This window comes from Ochotona curzoniae, unplaced genomic scaffold (assembly GCF_017591425.1).
Source record: "Ochotona curzoniae isolate NIBS_2020 unplaced genomic scaffold, NIBS_Ocur_1.0 patch107, whole genome shotgun sequence".
In the NCBI taxonomy this organism is placed as follows: Eukaryota; Metazoa; Chordata; class Mammalia; order Lagomorpha; family Ochotonidae; genus Ochotona; species Ochotona curzoniae.
In genome coordinates, this window is record NW_024466648.1 from 251,950 (window position 1) to 271,204 (window position 19,255).

Here is a 19,255-nt window from a genome sequence, read left to right on the forward strand (position 1 = left end):
CTTGTGCTATGGATCTGTTTCTTGTTACATGGTTGGGAGCCACCTGAAGGTGGGAATCATTTGTTAATCTTTATATGCCTCACTGATAGAGCAGGGAGACTGTGATGCTGCAGTGCTGGAGCTAGCAAAAAAGATAAAATTTTCAAACATGGTTAGAGGGCTGGCATTCTGTTGCAGCAGGTAAAGCAACATGTTTCCATGACACCAGCATCCAGCAAGGGCTCTAGTTCATGGTCTAGCTTCCTATTGATGAGTCTAGGAGAAGCAGCAGCAGGTGGCCTAAAAGCTGCTGCCCCTGCCACTCCCATGGGAGACCACATGAAGTCCTTGGCTCCTGGCTTCCACCTGACCCATTCCTCATCATTGCAGCCATATTGTAGGTGGAGGTAAACCAATGGGTAGAAAACCTCTACCTCTCTTTTGCACTCCCTTTGTCTCTCTCTCTCCCTGTCTCTACCTCTCTTTCTATAACTCATTCAAATAAATGAATATTTCAAATCACATGGACAGTGGCTGCAGCAAAGCCTGTGTGTACATCATATGTCATATCCTTGCCAGCACACTGAATGCTGCACCAGCAGAGGCAATGCTCTCATTACACACTGCTGGCCCATATTTGTAATGTGTGGCGTTTTTTTTATGAAATACTGTCAAAGGCAATCCATCATGTAGGTAGCCTTTGGATTATACACTGAGAATGGTCTTAAACAGAGATGGTACAGGAATTTCGGGGATAATACTGTTTTCTAAGAAGGGCATGATCAAGGAGTTCTGGCCAGGAAAATGAGGCAGAACCATATGGTTTTTTTTCAAACTAAACAGCAGTGCCTGACAAGTGTCTATCCAGCCCCAGCTGAGGACAGAGCTTTGTGTGACATTGATTGATGATGAGGTGACTCTGAAATGTGATTGAACACATTTCTTGGGGTACACTATGTGAAAAGAGGGGGATACAGCCTTTGTAGGTTTCTGATAATTTTTTTCTCTTAAGAGTTATTTCTTATAAAAGGACACATGACAACTGGATGAATTTCAGATGTCAACTGTGGACTCGCAGTTAAAGATATTCTGAACATAAGATCTAGGATTTTACACATATTATGGTGTCCAAATACAGGAAGGCTTTGAAGTCTCATCATTTGTGTGCAAATCCAGATAAGACTTCTTTGATGAGCTTCATGTTTCTTGTTAAGGAAATGCTTATAGGTGAGAAGAACACTGGCATTATAATTCTTTGTCTTCCTTAATTAGACTAGAGCTCACCATAGATCTTGCTGAAGCTGTGAGAAAATCCAAGCAATAATTCACATTGTCAGGTCAGCAGAAATGGTCACAGGGGGTCTGCTATGATGGAAAGATTTGCTTAAGTGATCTATCTGTGAATGGAACAGCTCGGAGGAAACACACCATCTTCAGCCGAAAAACAGCCTCTGAAGATGCTGAGAGTACAAACAGCAGCAAAAATAAATCCCAGCAAGAGTCTTATAGCAGCTTTACAGATGTCATTCCAGAGGAAACTATATAAATCACATTAATGCCAATTGATGTGGGGCACTAATTAATAAGTCCCATTAAATCATGGGGTAATGACATTTAGCATCTAATGAATAACTCCTAATCTCTTGATCATTAATATTTCATAGCGTAAGAGCCCAGGAGCTGGCTTCCCTGGGCTCCCCGCAGTAACGTCTCTGCCTCTGACATGGCCCCATGGCATGAGGTGGCACAAGGGTATTAGCCCTGGTAGAGACTAAAACAGCATATGCAATTAACTCTTGAGTACTCTGGGTCCCAATATTTTCTGATCTCCTGTAGTTTTTGGAATTAGCATCCGCAAACACCACAGACACACTGCACTGAGCTTAGTCCTTGGCTTGGGTGTGCAGCCTGCTTTGACCCTCCCAGCCCAGAGAGAAACTTGCCCAGGAGGAAAATAATTGCTCTGATTTATTACTGGCGCTTGCTTTAGTCAAAGGCAATGGCCAGCTCACAGAGCAGGTGCTATTGCAAGGGCTTATTGATCCGACATGCTTACAGAAATTCCAGGAGGCTGATTCTCCATCAGGAGATGGAGGTGGTCAACAGAAAAGAAGTCCGGCTCAGAGCAGACTGGAATGAAGCCCGAGAAACATCTGCAACCAGTGCTCTTTAGCTCCAGTAGCACTAGGAGTCTTCTTTGAGAAAAAGGGGTTTGGGGAGAAGAGAATGCCAGGAGGTTCTCTGGGCGAGGGAGAGAGGCGAGAGCCAGCGGTGCAGGGGTCCTAGCAGCTTTTCTGGCGAGATTTCCCAGCGGTTCTTATCACCTCGCAGTCCAACCTGGATGGATTTGCTACTGCGGGCTGCATGGGACGCTGATGGAAACCATCGTGGGCAATGAGAAACCCAGTGTGAGCCAGTGGATGTTTTTTAAGGTCGTCGGCGTGGGAGAGGACGCGTGCGGTGCTGTGCTCAGGGGTGGGAGGAGAGATACCTGGAGTCCATGGCGGGGGTATAAAGGCACCTGGAGCCGGGAAGCGCGGCCCAGAGCGAGAGGGGGAAAGACCAAGAGGAAGAGTTGAGAAAAGTAAGGGGAAAGTAGGGACCGGGACGAAGGGAGAGAGCGCTGAGTGAGGCTGCGAGGAGGGGATTGTCAAGGGAAGGGGGCTCCGTGCAGAGAAGGACGGACCTCTAGAGCCCGAGGTGGGCAGAGCCTCGAGGGGAGCCACGCGACTTGGGGGAGCCGAGAGGGAGGAGGGGGCTGGCGAGGAGCAGACGGAGGAGGAGGAAAGCGAGAAAGTGAGAGTGGTGCGGGGCCTGGGGAGCAGGGAGAAGGCTGGGAGTGGAGTCAAGCCGGGGGCGAGGCATTGAGCCAGTCCCGCGCCGGGGGCGTGGAGGCCGCGCGAGGGAGCGGGGGGCAGGTGCGGGAGGCAGAGAGGGAGGGAGCGCGGCGGAGCGCCGCGGCTAAGAGCATTGTGTCTGGCGGCGGCGCGCGAGCCCACCGCGGCCGCGGCGGGGCGGGAAGCCATGGAGCCACGGGCGCTCGTCACGGCGCTCAGCCTCGGCCTCAGCCTCTGCTCCCTGGGGTTGCTCGTCACGGCCATCTTCACCGATCACTGGTACGAGACCGACCCTCGGCGCCACAAGGAGAGCTGCGAGCGCAGCCGCGCGGGCGCCGACCCTCCTGACCAGAAGAACCGCCTGATGCCGCTATCTCACCTACCGCTGCGGGACTCGCCGCCCCTGGGGCGCCGGCTGCTCCCGGGCGGACCAGGGCGCAACGACCCCGAGTCCTGGCGCTCGCTGCTGGGACTCGGCGGTCTGGACGCTGAGTGCGGCCGGCCACTCTTTGCCACCTACTCGGGCCTCTGGAGGAAGTGTTACTTCCTGGGCATCGACCGGGACATCGACACCCTCATCCTGAAAGGTGAGCGACCGGTGCGCCCTTGCGCGCTGCGCCTTGGCGCCCACCCTGCGAGCGCAGCTTGCGGTTCCCCAGGGGTGCGCCGGTGCCAGTGGCCACCTCCCCTCCGCGGCCCCGCGCTCTGCTGCCCACCGCATCCTTCTCACCCTTCTTCAGCTCTCTCCCTGTCCCCTTTCCCATCCCTTAATTCTCTCTCCCCTGCTTTCTTGCCAAGACCGTGCCCTTTTTTTGCTTCTGCCTGCTCTTTGCTGCCGTTGCTTCCCTCTGCTGCTCTTCTCTCCTTCTAGGCTTTTTGCACCTGCCCACCTCGGAAGGTACCCGCCAAACAGGCTCAACCTTTCCAGTCGGGCGCCTTCTCTCAAGTTGTGCTTTCCTTTTAGAAAGGAGCACCCCTCGGAAGTAAAGAAAATCTTAGAAGGGGAGACCAGGGCTTTCGCTTGCACTGTGCTAACATCCTAGGTACCAGGTGGAGCCAATGTGGTCATCTCAGCTCAATTGATTAAGGAGCTAAGGAGGCCCAGAGTTGGTGTGGGTTAGACTTCAGACGCCAAGAATCCTTTCCTTGGTGGAGGCAGCTGCAGGCAGACAGGACATGTACTTTTCCTAATCTTCTTGATGACTGGGAACCCTGTCCCACTCCTCCTTGCCTGGGCACCCCAGTGGGGAGACTCACCAGGGAAAAATGCCCCCAGCCTGTTACAGTAGAAACCTACACATCTGTGACTCTGTAGTTTTATTTTTCTTTAGTTATTTGGCACTGAGTTTTAGAGCGTCAGTCTGCTTGTCTGAAATCTGTGTGATACCTGGCGTTTCTACTTGTCATTAGAGAGTTTGGCTTTTTGTGTAACCCAATGCATGTAATGGTATTCAGTGTGACAATCCTGTTATGTCAGTGTGGCTTTCTTGAACTTTCAGAACTAGACCCTTAATAGAATTTTCTCCTCCCTGAAATGAGAAAACACACACACACACACACACACACACACACACACACACACACACAACAGCAACAACAACAACAACCAACGACCTTTATTTTTCCCTTTTACCCAAAAAAGGTAAAGTCCAAAATTAGTGTGTTTTCATACTTACTAATCCTTTAGGAAAGCAAATGAACAGATTTGTGTTGAATTACAGCTTGGAATGGAGTTATGTAGAAAGAAAGGGGTTAATAATTTGTTGGCCTTCAGAATCTTGTTAGTTGGCATCTTCTTCATTTCTCAAACATGTCAGCTTCCTCCCTGTGGCTAGCTCAGCTGGAGGTTGCCATCTGAAATCTGTTGGTGCAGGAAGCACTCCAGCACTTTTTGGGAATTGGTACACTCCACTTCCTTTGGGAAGTACACCTTCTCTCCTGCCCTAACTTGCATCCAAAAATCTGATTCTGCTTCCTGAAGATGTTGCATAATTAATTCTGATAGTAGCATTGCATATGAACAAAATGTAAAAATGGGATCTGGGTGCTTGTTACAGAATGTCACTTAGGCAAGGCAATTCTGAAAGCCAAATGGTGTGGTCCATCTCAGGACATGACAAAACTGTGTTTTTTTTTGTGCCTTTTCTACCCTCAGAGTAGTTGCATTTGAATTGGGTGTAGAGTGATGTCTGGGGTAGCAGGGCAGAGTACATCCTGCTGCAGGGGAAGGTACCCCACAGGGTGCTGTGGACGTGTCCTGGCTAGCATAGTCCTGCTCCTGGGTAGTCCAGGAATCAAATAATTTTGGAGGTGGCAGAAGTCAAGAAGTTGTTGAATCCAGCATTTCACCCAATACCCAAACTCCCTTGTGCAGTCTTTCTATAGAGCACAAAATTCACATATCAGTCAAAAGAGCTAGCTTGCTCTGGTGATATGTGCATCTTTTAGATGAAAATGACATCGGATTTATACAGTTGCTGATGCTCAGCTGATCTTTTGTGTAGAGTTCTGTTGTAATCAGAAGGTATGGGCCCCTTTGCTGGCTCTGTGCTTGGATAGCATAGGGATTCTGCAACAGGTGTCGTGACTTCCTTGGTCCTACTTTTTTCCCCTGTAGTATTAGGAAGGCTGAGGTTATTCAGAAGATTTTCTAGTTCTAAAATTGACAAGTGTAGCTTCCTGGAAAGTTCACAAACAGACACTATTAAAAATGAGTTTGGGGAAGGATGATACTGGTGCCACAGCAAGCTCATGGTTTGTTGTTTGGGAAGTGGTCAAAAGTGACCTTCAATACATTCAACACTACTTCTAACCTTCCCTGCACTGGTTACATAATTCTTTTGGCTCTCAGTTTCAACATCTATGAAATGAACAGATGACATGAACAATTTTAAAATTCTGATTCTACACATAATTTGAGAAAGGAAAATGTCACCAACATTTTTTTTTAAATCTCTAACAGTTGATTTTGGCACTGTGTTAGGTAAACATTATCACCTCTCTTTTGGCACCTGAATTTATTGGCTGTAGTATGAATTTCTGAAATGAGCTGTGTGAAACTAAAAGTTGACATTACAACTGATTTAAAACTTTGAGTTACTTGTATCCCAAGTTCTGTTCTTTCTCCTTTGATGTGTTAGCATCATTTAGAAAATTTAATTATAGGAAGCCAAAAAGCTTGAGTCAAATGGGAATGAAAAGTTGTGGAAGAATAGGGTGTAGGGACTGCCTTGTATGCTTAGCAAGCTTTTGGAAGGAAAAAAGAAGTAGGTTGTTTTCCATGTAGTCCTAGAAGATAAAGCAAGGAGGTGAGTGAATATTGCAGAGAGGAAATTGTAGAGTTGAGAATATATATAGCATTTTCACAGGTGAAATGGTTTGGATTTCCTATTAGTGGGCAAGTATTTCTGAGATGTGTAGAGGACATGAGAACACACAGTGTGGGCAGTGAGAACACACAGTGTAGTTTTTATATTGCGAACTTTAAAATATGAATCTGCTTAAAATAAATCATACGAGCCAACGTAGCATTGATCTCGCTTAGTAGTTTGGAGATGTCATTCTCCTTTTCTTCTTCAGATAGTGATTTTTGCTCACTTGTCTCCAGCACCAGCTTTGGAAGGGCTTAGGTTAGATCTCCAGCCAGGATCTTCCAGAAGAATGAGGCAAAGTTATTGATAAAACTAGGAAGAAATGAGAAGCCTATATTGCTTTACCAGACTAATTTACCAGTGCAACTTGAAAACAGTTCTTTTTCCAGCAAGGTCTCCTAGTAGCTTTCTATTAACCAATCCACATTTTCATGTTTTGTGTGGGGGATAGACAGCATGAGAACCAAATGTTTGAAAGATGTTGGGTTCACACTGTCTAAGTAATTTAATATCAAATTCAGTAAATATCCATTGAAAGCCCATTGTGTGCAAGGTACCAGTAGGAAGATTTGGAAGTTATATGTGGTTTTTGTGTGTGTGTGTACATTTTAGTAGGCTAGTTCAATCTGAATTATTCTTCCATATATATCTTTCCTGTGACAGTGGCCACTTTTTGATGCTATAGGAGCTTTTCTGGTCAAAATAAGGGCTGGTTCTGAGACATATGCAAATACAGCCAACCCCAATTCTACAGAAAGGCTGGAGAAGTCCAAGGAGCCTTGTAATAGCTTTGGCATTTTTTTGTGCCATTAGGGTGGAGGTTGGGTGTTGGAGGAAGTCTTTCTATTTAAAAATCACAGGAACCTTTTAAGGTGAGGGAGTGAAGCATAGTTTATATATAAAGACCCCAGGAAATGACAGGAAGTGATTTAAAGATAAACTGATTCCTACATTCATCCCTTTATTCACTGTGAATAGATACTGGAGTGGAAGGTGTCTGGGTGTAGAAGACAGTGCATATAATCCCTGTCTTCACAGTTATTTCAAGTGCTGGAGTTTGTTTTTCCTGGTGGATTATACAGTAACTACCCTTCATAGGCCACTGGAAGATTAGCTCACTAGGGCAGTAGAATACTTCAGGAAGGCTAATAGCAGTGGTGAGGAAATGACAAAAATCACAGTGTGAAGTCATGGTGTGCTGTACCCTTTGGGGGCTCCAGACCGTGTTGTTCCCAGTGCATGTTTCAGAGGCCATAAGGAAGCAGGACACATGGAAAGAAGCTCAGATGAACATGTAGTGCTTCTCCCAGTGATTGAGGACTCTTTCATCAATGACCTTTGATTAGACCGTGAAGAGCTGATAGAGAATTCCAGAAACACCAAAGGGAATCTGATTCATTGACACTATATAGGAAATTCCGGCTCTTGTATTAGCCTCCATTCTAATTAAACATCTTCATGAAAATAATTATTATTATTTTTGAGATACATGTACTTTGTGCTCATGCATTGAATTCTGATATTATGTATGAAATGCAGTAAACAAAAAGGAAATTATTGTAGTGCCTTGTTTTTGTGAAGTTAAAAATGAAAGGACTTTAGAAACATCAAGACTGTAATTCTATATGCAGAATGTTAACTCGTATAAATCATTAGGGATTGGATCTTTGAATCTTGAAATGAAACAGGTCCTTGCGGTTTCAGAAGCCCTTTCCCTCTAATGAGATAAACAGAGATGTCAAAGACAGGGGGGCATAAACACTTTGTCATTTTGCTCTCTGGAAGAAAAGGCAAATACAAGACATGGTGGAAATTCATCGGATCGGCTCTTCACTCTGCTAATGATTTATCTGCTTCCCCTGTTGCTTATCCTCCATTAAATTAACAGTCTGTACAGGACCCATCAAGTTTTACCTGACACCAAAATAGATTAATGTTTTTCTTCAGTTCATTTGTAGACCAAAATATCATTTGTGTTTGGGATAATCATCTCCCCAGGGCAGATAGACCTAGGGGAGCGTGCAGGCCAGCACGTCTTTGCTCAGGGCTCTCAGGCCTTCTCGTGGGCCCGAAGAGGCTGTTGGCCAGGGGATTAGTTGGTCTTGGGGGTGCTGCCAGTGCATGTGAGACTTCCTTTGTCTCCTTACTTCTTGAGGCTAATGGGTGACCCACATTTTTTGGAGTATCTACACATTTGACACTCATATATCATTCATTTTAAAATTATGTGTATGAAACATACATACATACATTTATATTGTAAGTCATAGGCACAAGCAAATTTGGAAAGGATGTAGTAATAGATGTGAACCATTCAATGACTTTCATCCCACTTTCCAAAAGATGTGTACTCACTAGCACATATGTGCCTCACTTAAGAATGGCTTTTCTCCTAGCAGAGCCCAGCCTCTCATCTGGGCAGCAGAGGGAGTGATTTTTTCCATCATGACTGAAATTTATGGTGGGTCTCCCAGTGTGCTGTTTTAGCACATGTATTTCTTTTCTACAAGGGAGAGAATCTGTTGTGTTTCTGTACCAATCCTAACGTTGAGTTCACTACTAAATGAGCCCTTTTTGATTAAACATTTGCTACTTCATACTACATAGCTTTAAAAAAAATTTTTATTCATTTCTACTTGAAAAGCATCCTTTTCATTTCCCAAATGGCTGCAGCAGCCAAAGCTGAGCTAATCCAACGCCAGGAGCTTCTTATTGGCCTCCCAAATCAATGCAGGGGTCCAAGGCTTTTGGCTGTCCTCTGCTGCTTTCCCAAGCCATCAACAGGGAACTGGATTAGAAATAGAGTAGCTGGGACACAAAGCAGCACCTGCATAGGATCCTGGAGCTTGCAAGCAAAGAATCAGTGTACTATGCCACCATGCTGGTCCCAAACAACTCTTGATGACTAAGTTGTAGTTTTGTCATTCCCCACAAAGTGTTAAGGCTACCCGTATCCAAATGTCATGTTCTCTGTTTCAACACACTCTTGCAGTTTATCCTGAGCAGAAATTAAATTCTCGCCACTATGTCATCAAAATAAAATTCTTGTTTCCATTCGTACCATCTGCACACAGGAAATGCCGTTTAACAGTAATTTATAGACACAAAAGTGGATGGTACTTTAAATGGTTTGTGATCAAGATTTCCAGACTCAATGACATTTTCATTCACCATGACTTGTAGATAACATTTAGCAATGGCCTTGAGGTGTGGGGGATGGAGAGAGAAGACTTTTTGCTATGTCATAGAAAGTTCAAATCCAATTATATCTGAGTGGCTGTGATATTTTTTCCCCCTCAGATGCTGATTTTTCTTCTTCAAGACTTAAAAAAGGGCCCTCCAAGCACATCAGGCAGGCTGCTCATAATTGCAAGTGTTGTTGATTGCTCTAAAAGAGAAGCTTTTGTTGGTGGGAACATCTGGAGTCCTTAAGACTCCCAATGTCAGAGCTAAGTGTGGGGTCCTTAGGAGTGGGAACGTTGAAGGAAATTAGATAGATCAGAGGGCTTCCCAACAGTCACCATGAAGAGTGTTTCGTCTTTGTGTACACCTGCATTACTGTGCACTCCAGATGCTGAGAGTCTGATCACAAATGATATAATCACAGGTTGGCCAATTATAACCACAGAATATTAATCTGTGGCCTCTTGACAAGCAAACCATGAACTCAGATTGCCTTCCTTCTCACACTGTGAGCTCCACTTTTCTTGAATCCATCTTTCAGGGAGATTCTGATGTTCTTTGATTTTTCAATTACGTGAACATTTGGGGTCCATTCTCTCATATTATTTGCTGCTTAAAAGAATGAGGATTATCATATTTGGTCTGTTCCTTCTTATTTCTCACGCTATCCAAACAGCAACTGGTAAGGTAGGGAGAAAAAGTTGGAACGTTGGAATTCGCAAAAAATACATATAGTAAATGTGTCTCCTATTTAGCATTTTTGGGGGAAATAAAACAGTAACTCAAGTTTTTTTTGGAATAATTTATATAGGATTATTATTTTTAACTGTGTAGATTTATTTTCAGTTTCAAGACATCTTTCTTTCCGATAATCACCATCTTTTAAAAAATGCACCATCACTGATGTTGTGAAGCTTTGTTAGCTTGTTGAAAGATTTTTATCAGGCATTTGTGAATAGAAACTGGACTTTATCTTCTGGTAAAATTTATGAGGGTTTATTTTCTCTTACTGTTTCTCTGTTGTTAAGTGATTGTGGTGATTAATCTGTTTTATTGCAAGTTTTAACTAAAAGGATGTCATAACTTCTTAGAGACAGAGAGAGTCACCGTGGCCATTGTGGAGCTGGCAGCCTTTGTTTGCTGCAGAGTAAGTGGGAAACTACATGCTGCCCTCCATCTTTCTTGTAACTCAGCCAGATAAGCTGATTGCAGACCAAACAATAATGTCTTGGGGATGCCCACCAGGGAATGCATTAGTGAGCCACCAAAGGGGAAAAATACATACCATATTTTAGTTTCTGTTATGTTGAATTACTAAGGACATCCTGAATTATTTTCCATAACTTGCTAGATATCTCCTAGTGTTCAGACTTTGTAATATTTTGTTCATAGGGAAAAATCAATCAACTCATTTCATCCCCAAGTACCTAAAGGCTATAATATGTTTCCTTTTGATTTCTCTAAGTAATTCAAGACTACATAGGTAGACTGGGAAGAGACTCCAGAAACATAAATGGGGAATTCTGGATAGATAGATAATTCTAGGAAGCTTAACTTGTCTCTTCGCAAGTCATTCAACTGCAACTCAGCACTGAGTCCTCTCTCTGCCTTGCAGATAAGCAGACTTTCCGCTCAGGGTAGTATCAGAAGAGGCAGGGTGTGCAGAGTCAAGGAAGGAGGCTACATTTGGCTTGAATCTCTTGCCTACATTTCAAGGAATTTTTACTTGGTGTGGAGGATGTGAGCATTTGCTTCACTCAACCATTAGTCAACAAATGTCACTGTGTGTTAGAAAAGAAATTGCTTTTTCAAGTAGGAGGCTGCATTGTGAACAACACCTTGTACAGTCCTGCAACTCCCTTAGGATTGAGCTTTGTCTTTTTAACACTCAGAGCAGTGAGGTAGGGGGTCTGACTGGCAGCCAGCTGTTGGCTGATGTGAGTCGGAGTGACTTTTTGTAAGCTCTCATGATTGTGAACGCTGCTTCCAGTAACGTTTATTATCACCATGGAATTTTAAGTGTGTGCATCCTGTTAAACATTACTCCAATAAGTTATCCTAGAAAAATAACAGCATTGATCACTTGCCACGTATTTGAAAAATTCTGAATCAGTTCACCAGAACAACAATTTGACCTGAGAGAAGATAAACTGCTGGGCAGAAAAACAACAAAATCATAATGGCCAGTTGGAATAACAGATGGAACTTAGTTTTTGTTTATGCCACTTAATCAAGAAAAAGATTATTTCTAACATACCATAGGAAAGTTTTGCTTGGTGTTCTGGCAATGAAAGTTCTGGTTGAAGGATGCTGCAACTTGTAAGTATTGGAAAAATTTAAGAGGGCAAAATAAAGAATGGCATAGAAAGTTATAGTAACTGCTAAAATGGATGGTTTTCCTTCAGGTGCTGGAAACAAACAAAAGTTGCAAGGAGCCTGTTTACTATTCAGCAATAAAAGGTAAAATCCAGCCTGTGCTGAAGAAGCTGCGTTGCATTGCCTTTATTCCTTTTTTTATTTTTCCCTCTCAGGAATTAGCTGCCTTTTCTGTCTGAAAGAAACTCAAATTGGTGGGAGGAAAGTGAGTGAATGCTTGTAAAATCAAAGATTCTTGGAGCAGGAAGAACTCCAAGCAGCGATCCTTGCCTAATTTATATCCTGGGATGCCCATGAGAGGTGATTTGTACTTGGGCCACCAACTTGGGTCGCTCACATACAATTCTTAGGGTACCAAGTTTTCCCTCCTTCTGTAGAACGCCAGTGAGCAATGGTGGTGCTGCTTGAATCAGTGTTAACTTCTGATTTCAGTTTCCAAAACGTAAAACACTGTTTGGAAGGGAAAGGCTGTTTGATTTTGCATAAAAGAGGTGAGGGAAGGAGAAGGAGAGGATTAACTCAGATTATAACTCATGGGGTGCTGATGGATATTGTGGCAGGGGGGTGTGTTCTCCCCTGGTCATCCCTGGAGACAGCCACCAATTTTGAAAATTGGAAACTGTATGAATAACTCATCGGTTATTTTTCTGCACAGGTCCCTACACACCTGATCTGATAGCTTAAAAAAAATGAGAGGAAAAATCCTAAAGGGACCCAATTTTGTATGCCGTCCAATTGTGACAGCATTGGTGAAATAAATGTTTCTGAGATCCGCTGAAAGGCATTACGCAACACAGTTCCCTTTTCTTTTAGCCATGCATACAGATGATTTTGCAGTAATATTTGATTATGCCATGGGGAGAACTGAGTGCTTCTTACTAATAGACCCCAGATTTTTGTTTAGGAAATTTGTGGCATGGGTGTTTTTTAATGCATGTTTTTATTTCTGAATTAACACACAGTTCTTGTTTTCCCATGCTTCTAGTTCTATCTGCAAGTTAAAGTGGCAGGCGTAATTGTTTTTCATTTATTCCTCACATATAGGTAGTGTGTTCTGGAGTTGTTTTTATTTTTAAAATGGTCAGTGTTATAATGAGGAATAAAATGTTATATTTTGACTGTGAGTATAATTTTTCAAAAGTAATTACCAAAGTGTCTAAAAGATATTTATTAATTCAATGAGTTTACAAGTTAAAAAATTTTCAGGGTCAGAAAATGCAATACCAAAGCATTAACCTTCAAGGGAAGCATATGTCTTATGTAACAGAAGCCTAGAGGACTAGTTAAATGAAGAGGTTTGATGCCGCTGGACTCTAGCAATCCCAACAGACAATTTTGCTTTGAACCTTTTATCTTTCTTGTCATACGAATTCTGTTAATCACACTCTTACATGGCAACAGTTCAAAGGTTTGGAAATAGAAGAGACCATGTCCCTTTTTGGTCTCTTTCTTACAATTAATATAACTTCTCAGAAGTCTTCAGCACATGTACCACAGGGGACATCAACCAGAATTGTGTCACATGACCACTTCTAAGCTAATGCCTGACAAGTGGAATAGAGTTGCCTTGTTATTTCACAGGCCAATCAAATTTCAGCTTCCGGGGCTAGGGAAGGACCAATGTTCCCACTGCTTGACATCTGAACTAAATCTGGCTTCTGTTATCCAGAGATGGTGGCTGTAGTGTACACACTGCGATGCAGAAGTTTTCAGCATAGCTGTGTCTACCCCACAGCAGGACAAGGTTGAGAAGAGAACCTAGATGCCTTGCTAGTGCTACCAGATTTGCCACTTACTCTTTCTGCATTCTACTTGATGGGCCTGAAACTCTTTTTATTTTTGAAGAGCTGTTTGTATCTCTTTAATCTGTAGGAACCCAGAGGCCACATAGTTATTTCCAAAGAGATTTATTTATAAGTAATGACACTTTTTAAGTAGAATATGAAAAGTTCAACATTGTGCATTTTAGGGAATATCAATGTACTCTGAGACCAGATGGTGCACTTTAGCACACATTGTATTGGGGAGACCTTGTTAGTGCATGGCCCTTTGCCTGCCCTGCTGGATGGAGGTCCAGTGTACTCCAGAGGAGGAGCTTCCTGCACAGCATCTTTCTGAACATGTTTCCCCACTGCCTAACTCTTAAGCCTGATCCATTGATAAAATCTGTGCAAGTCACAACAGGACTTGTTTTCATTTCTTGATTCTTTAGGAGGAAAACAGCAGCAGCAGCAGCAAACAGTAACAGTATATTTCATCCTCATCCCTTCAGTGCTGTCTGAGTGACCATGAGCACAGCTTCCAAGTGCACTGTGATAACTTTGAGGAAGAAAATTAGCCAGTCGCTCTTTGCTATGGCTTGTGTCCTGGTGTGTTGATAAGAGGCACATGTTCAAGATGTGAGAAGCTAACCAATTCTAATTTGAAGAAAAACCACTTTGCTCCCATCTGTGTTGGGCTTGCACAGCCCTTGACATTTCTGTAAAGAATCATTTGCTTTAGAAATTACAGACTTGCAAGACCAGCTGAAGAGGCAGTTGTTTAAGAGGGTATGCTTCTTTTTGGAGGAGTGGGTTGGAGTGGGGTGGACTGCAGCTTGGCAGCAGGGCTGTTCGTCAGACCACTCCAGTGAGCCTCGCATTTCTTGACGGAAATGCTAAGCTCCTCTGGGAGCTCTCCTTTGATACTGAGAGGTCTGTTGATTAAAGTTTGATACCTCCTCCAAGCAGGAATTACAAAGCAAGAAAATCTGAGCTGTTGCACACAGGCTGAGCTCACAGGATTTCAGCACAGCAGCCTTGGGAGATGGTGTAAAGCCACAAGGTGTGTGGGTGGGCATATATTTGGACCACCAGATTGCATGCCAACTTGTAGGTTCAAAAAGATGAAAAAGCAAGGGAACAGGCAGGAAAGAAAGGAAAGGAGACAGGAAAGCCAGGAAGGAAACCAGGAAGGAGCAGATGTGCAAGTCTTTCATGCATCTTTGGGAAATCATCTCTATAGGATTTTGTTTCCTTAAATATCTACTAGGTACATTTAGCTTTCTAAAGTACAATTTTATCATGCCTTTCCTTTGACTAAAATTTTCTCATGGATTCCCTCCTCACCCCCCCCCCCGCAAAGAATTAAACATAGAATTACCAAATAATTCCACAATTTCACTTGTAGGTATATACCTGAAAGAACTGAAAACAGATGTTCAAACCAAAACTCTTATGTCAGTGTTCACAGCAGCACTATCCACAATGGCTAAGAGGCAGAAATAACCCTGTGCCTATTGGCTGATGAGTGGATAAAATGGGATCCAGCCATACAGTGAAGCGTTGTTCAGCCACAGCAAGGAATGAAGTACTGGCACACACTACAACACGGATGAGCCTCGAAAACACTGTACTCAGTGGAAGAAGGCAGACAAAAATATGGTTGAATTATTCCACTGATGTGAAGTATCCAGAATAGTCTGGGTCATGGAAACAGAGCACAGTGAGGGGGGAAGCAGGGAGTAGTGGCTTAATGGGGTGGGGTTTTGTTTGGGGTTAATGAAAATGTTCTGTAAGTAGACAGTGGGAGGTATTATGAAGTGCATTCATGATCACTGCTTAAAATGGTACACAGCAGCAACAAAACTTCCCCCAAAATCTCTCCTCTCCCTCTCCAGCCACAACTGTAAGTCTGAATTTCAAGCTATAAAAGCACCAGCTACTCTTTTGGCTACATATTCGGCCATTTCTCCATGAAATCTAGGATCAGGCTAAGCTAGATCTTTTGCTGTTTTGTGATTATACATGTCCTTTCATTGCATATCCTGTGTCCTTGGTTGTCTTCCTTCGACCATATGTGCAGTGTCTACTTTTCCCTGAAAGTTTCGTGCCAGTGTTATTTCTTGTCTTTCTTTGACTCTTTGTACTTGTTTCTTCTCCCATTTCCTGAAGAACGAATTGTTTCGTAGTAACTCTCCTCTTTCCTTGTTGTCTTCTTTCCCATAGCCAACTGTGGTCCAAAAATTCTATATAGAAAATTCCAGAAATATTGAATGTTTAGTTTGAACTGCACACCATTCTGAATACCATGACAAAATTTCATGCCATGTGAGTCGTGATTCCTTTGTCCAGTGTGTCGGTGCTGTATGTGCTACTTCCTGGATAGCACTTAGTAGCTATCGTGCATATCAGATCTATTGTCCCAGGACTGCTGTAGTTACATTCAAGTGATCCTTTTTCTACTTGACAGTAACCCCAAAATACAAGAGTGGTGATACTGGCAATTCTACCATAATCTTCACATATGGTTATAATTGCTCTGATCTCCTACTGTATCCTGTTTATAAATGAAACCTTGACATAAGTATGCAGATAGGTATGTATAAGAAAAAGCAGTGTAGATGGAACTTGGGGATAGCCACAGTTTCAAGTATCATCTCTATAGGAAGGCCACCATCTTAAGTGCAATTCTCTGTGCTGCATATATACCTGCCTCTTACAATACATTGTACATTGCAGTGTAATATGTCTCCTTGTCCATTTTTCTTCCTTCCTTAGAGCTAAGGACAGCTGCCACCCAGCTCAGTATTTGGTGTAAGGCAGTCTTTCCATAGAAAGGCTGTTGAAAAAATTGCATTGGATTGATTCAAATCACAGAAACATCCTGTCCATTTTCTTCTCACTCATTGTGGTGTTTTTTGTCCCTTTCAAGGACAAGGAGAAATAAGAATAATCCCCGGTTTTCAAAAACTAAGACACAACTAATTAATTCAAAGCAGACAAAGTTCTTGGCATTAAGAAAAAGTAGTGATAGTAGATGTTTTTAAAAAGTCAAAATTTATGGTAAACTTTTATTTTTACAGTATTCAAGAATTCATTTTAAAATGAAGAGTGCTCTTTATAGGGATTTTCATCAACAAAGGTTCTTAATCCTTAATTGAAGGATAATACTGTCATTATCTTTCTGCTTGTCTCCGCAGGCTACCCTACCTGCAGAGAACTGCTCCTGCGTTTCTGTTCTTTCACAGCACCTAGCCAAGGGGTTTTTGAGTGATGGGAACTCAGTATTACATAGGTAGTGTCTTGCCAAGTGTATTCTATACATGTCTTTGAACAGTTGTGGTTTATTGAATAGTCTTTCATCTGTAGAGTTATTACCAGTCAGCTTGCATGCTTCCCTTGACCAGAGAGCAAAGTAACTGGAATGAATCTGGGAATACTCTTGGTTGCTGCTTCTACCTGTTCTGCGATGTCAGGTTTATTTCCAGGGAGATCCCTTTATGCTGGAAAAAAGCTGGGACGTTGCGGTGTTCTTGGGGTTTTTCAGCAAAAGTGACCTTTCAAGCAATCCAGGGTTTTACTGGTGTTTGGAAGTGATCTACCTCTCATAAAATTCATTCTGCTGCTTGTTGAGATGACAGGAGTCAGGAGACTTGGGGCAGCTTCTTCATTCTGCTCTTAATCACGTATGATCTTGGGCACGTCATCTCCTCTCCCCAGATCTCAATGTCCCCATGTGTAAATAGGCAGGAAGGGTTAGTGCGGGGGGCTCCTGCCGCCTAGCCAGCAGTAACTGCAGAATACCTAGAAGACAGCGATGTGATGGACTCAGCCAAGTGTCAGGATGGGAAAAGGATGGGATAACCCAAGTGTGAGAGCTCATGCCATTTTTCAAGTTGCTCACTCACATAACTTCCTTTTGCCACTTTGGATGTGATGTGCCTTCTTCGTGTTAATTTTCTTTTTCATTCCCCCAGGAGTTTAAAAGAGAAATCAGGACTTTTAATATTGTTCCAGGAATTCTCTTCTGTGGGAACAATGATTATCATTTGGCTGGAAGGACTCAACTGGATGGTTTTTTTCCTTCTTAGATGATTCCACAGGGAATTGGTAATAATAAGTTATATCTAGTTTTAGGAACTTGAATTAGAGGTTATAATGGAGAGCAGAAGAGGCGTATACCCTTTAGAAAATTGGACAGAATGTACAATTTAAATTTTGCCTTACTCATTTTATATTTCTTTGAAGAAGTTTTGCAAGGATTTTGATGACGGAAAGAAATCATATGCAGGCTTACTGATTTGCTTCACAAGGGTACTCACTACTCCTGATGTATGTGAAGTCAAAGCAACAGCTTCAGTTATGCTTAGTTTTGTTCCAAAGTCTTAGGGATGTAGTTTCTGAATTTAATAATCTACTGTGTTAGATACTTGGAAGCTATATTTGAGTCTCTTTAATTTAATCCCTATTATGTGTCTTCATTTCCATTTTTAAAATGATGTTTTGAGGTAGCTTACTGCATATTATAATTGGCATAATAGTTAATTTCACCAAAAAGCTCTATTCAAAAGATTGAGCATGCTATGACTTTCCCTAGCCCCACATTTGCTCTTTTGTGTAGATAAAAAGACATATCTAGGAGACCCTTTTTAGCCATTGCGTGGCAAGGATTGTAATGGCAGATCTGATGCTAGATAGGGGTTGTTTGTACTCAGATCCTTCTGCACAGAGCAGACCAATCATCTGTGACACTGGTGTCTGGTCAGACTGGTTCTTACTGAGAGAGCCAGAGTGTGACAAGTGTGGTTTAAGGGACTGAACAAGTACCACCTGAGCTGTGCCCTGCCATGACTATTGCTCATTTGGAAGACTTACCTACAGACGATCTAAGATGAGGAAAACAGACCTATTGAAAGTAGGTTAATAAAGCTGGACTGACGTGTGAGAGGCAGGTAGAAGAGTGTCACCCGTGGCACTGGGGGATGAGAAAAGCCCTCTCATGCTAGGCTTCACTTTGGTCTCTTAATCTGGGAATATGTTCCTTTGGACTTTACTCACTCTGTTGTGATTTTCAATTGTTTAGTTTTCTTATCCAAACAGTAATACTGGGGAACAGTCTGATGAAATCCGTGGGAGATTATGAACTAGGAAAGTAAAATTCTTCTGTATTAGCCACTTGATGAAGAGTTACTACCTCATGGAATACAGGAAAGGGTGCCTTAAATTTATACAGCAACTTCATCAACATAAATTAAAAAAAGAAATTTAACAGAGAAATAGGTGACAGGTTCCCTGACTAAGTACATATATAATTAAGGGAGATTAGTCAGAATATTGGAACTACTGATAACTACCATTTGTGTGCAGTGGGAGATGTTCAACTGGGTGCAGGGTAGTTAGATTAGGAATCTTGGTGAACAGGAACTGCAGGTCTGGTTCTGGCTTGTCTCACTTTCCGTGGGGTGTTGGCAAATCACTGTCATCTCCTTAGAGGTCAACGTGTCTGAAAGTGGAGACTCAGACTCATACTTTCTAAGAGTTTTTCAAATTGTTATATTGTGTGACTTACTTAGGCCACCAGGAAGTAAAGGGTTGGTTTTCCAAAAAGCTAAAATCTACCTTTATACAGTTCAAAGCTTATTTTTATCTAGCTGAATGGATGTATTTATTCAGTGCATTGTGAACCTGTCTGCCTTTTGAAACAGCAGTAAATGTAACTTTTGCTTACTGACTCAGGGTTATCATTATG

At 42.6% G+C, this 19,255-nt stretch overlaps 1 protein-coding gene across 1 annotated transcript in view; it reads left to right on the forward strand.

Annotated features, from left to right (window-relative positions):
• The first annotated feature begins 2,946 nt into the window (after nucleotides 1–2,946).
• The window catches only part of LOC121166289 (transmembrane protein 178A), a 58,384-nt gene continuing 42,075 nt past the window's right edge, over nucleotides 2,947–19,255 (forward strand). The window contains exon 1 of the mRNA XM_040995415.1: nucleotides 2,947–3,403. Within this exon, the coding sequence (XP_040851349.1) occupies nucleotides 3,004–3,403 (400 nt within the window). The 5' untranslated portion in view covers nucleotides 2,947–3,003. The remainder of the gene's footprint in view (nucleotides 3,404–19,255) is intronic.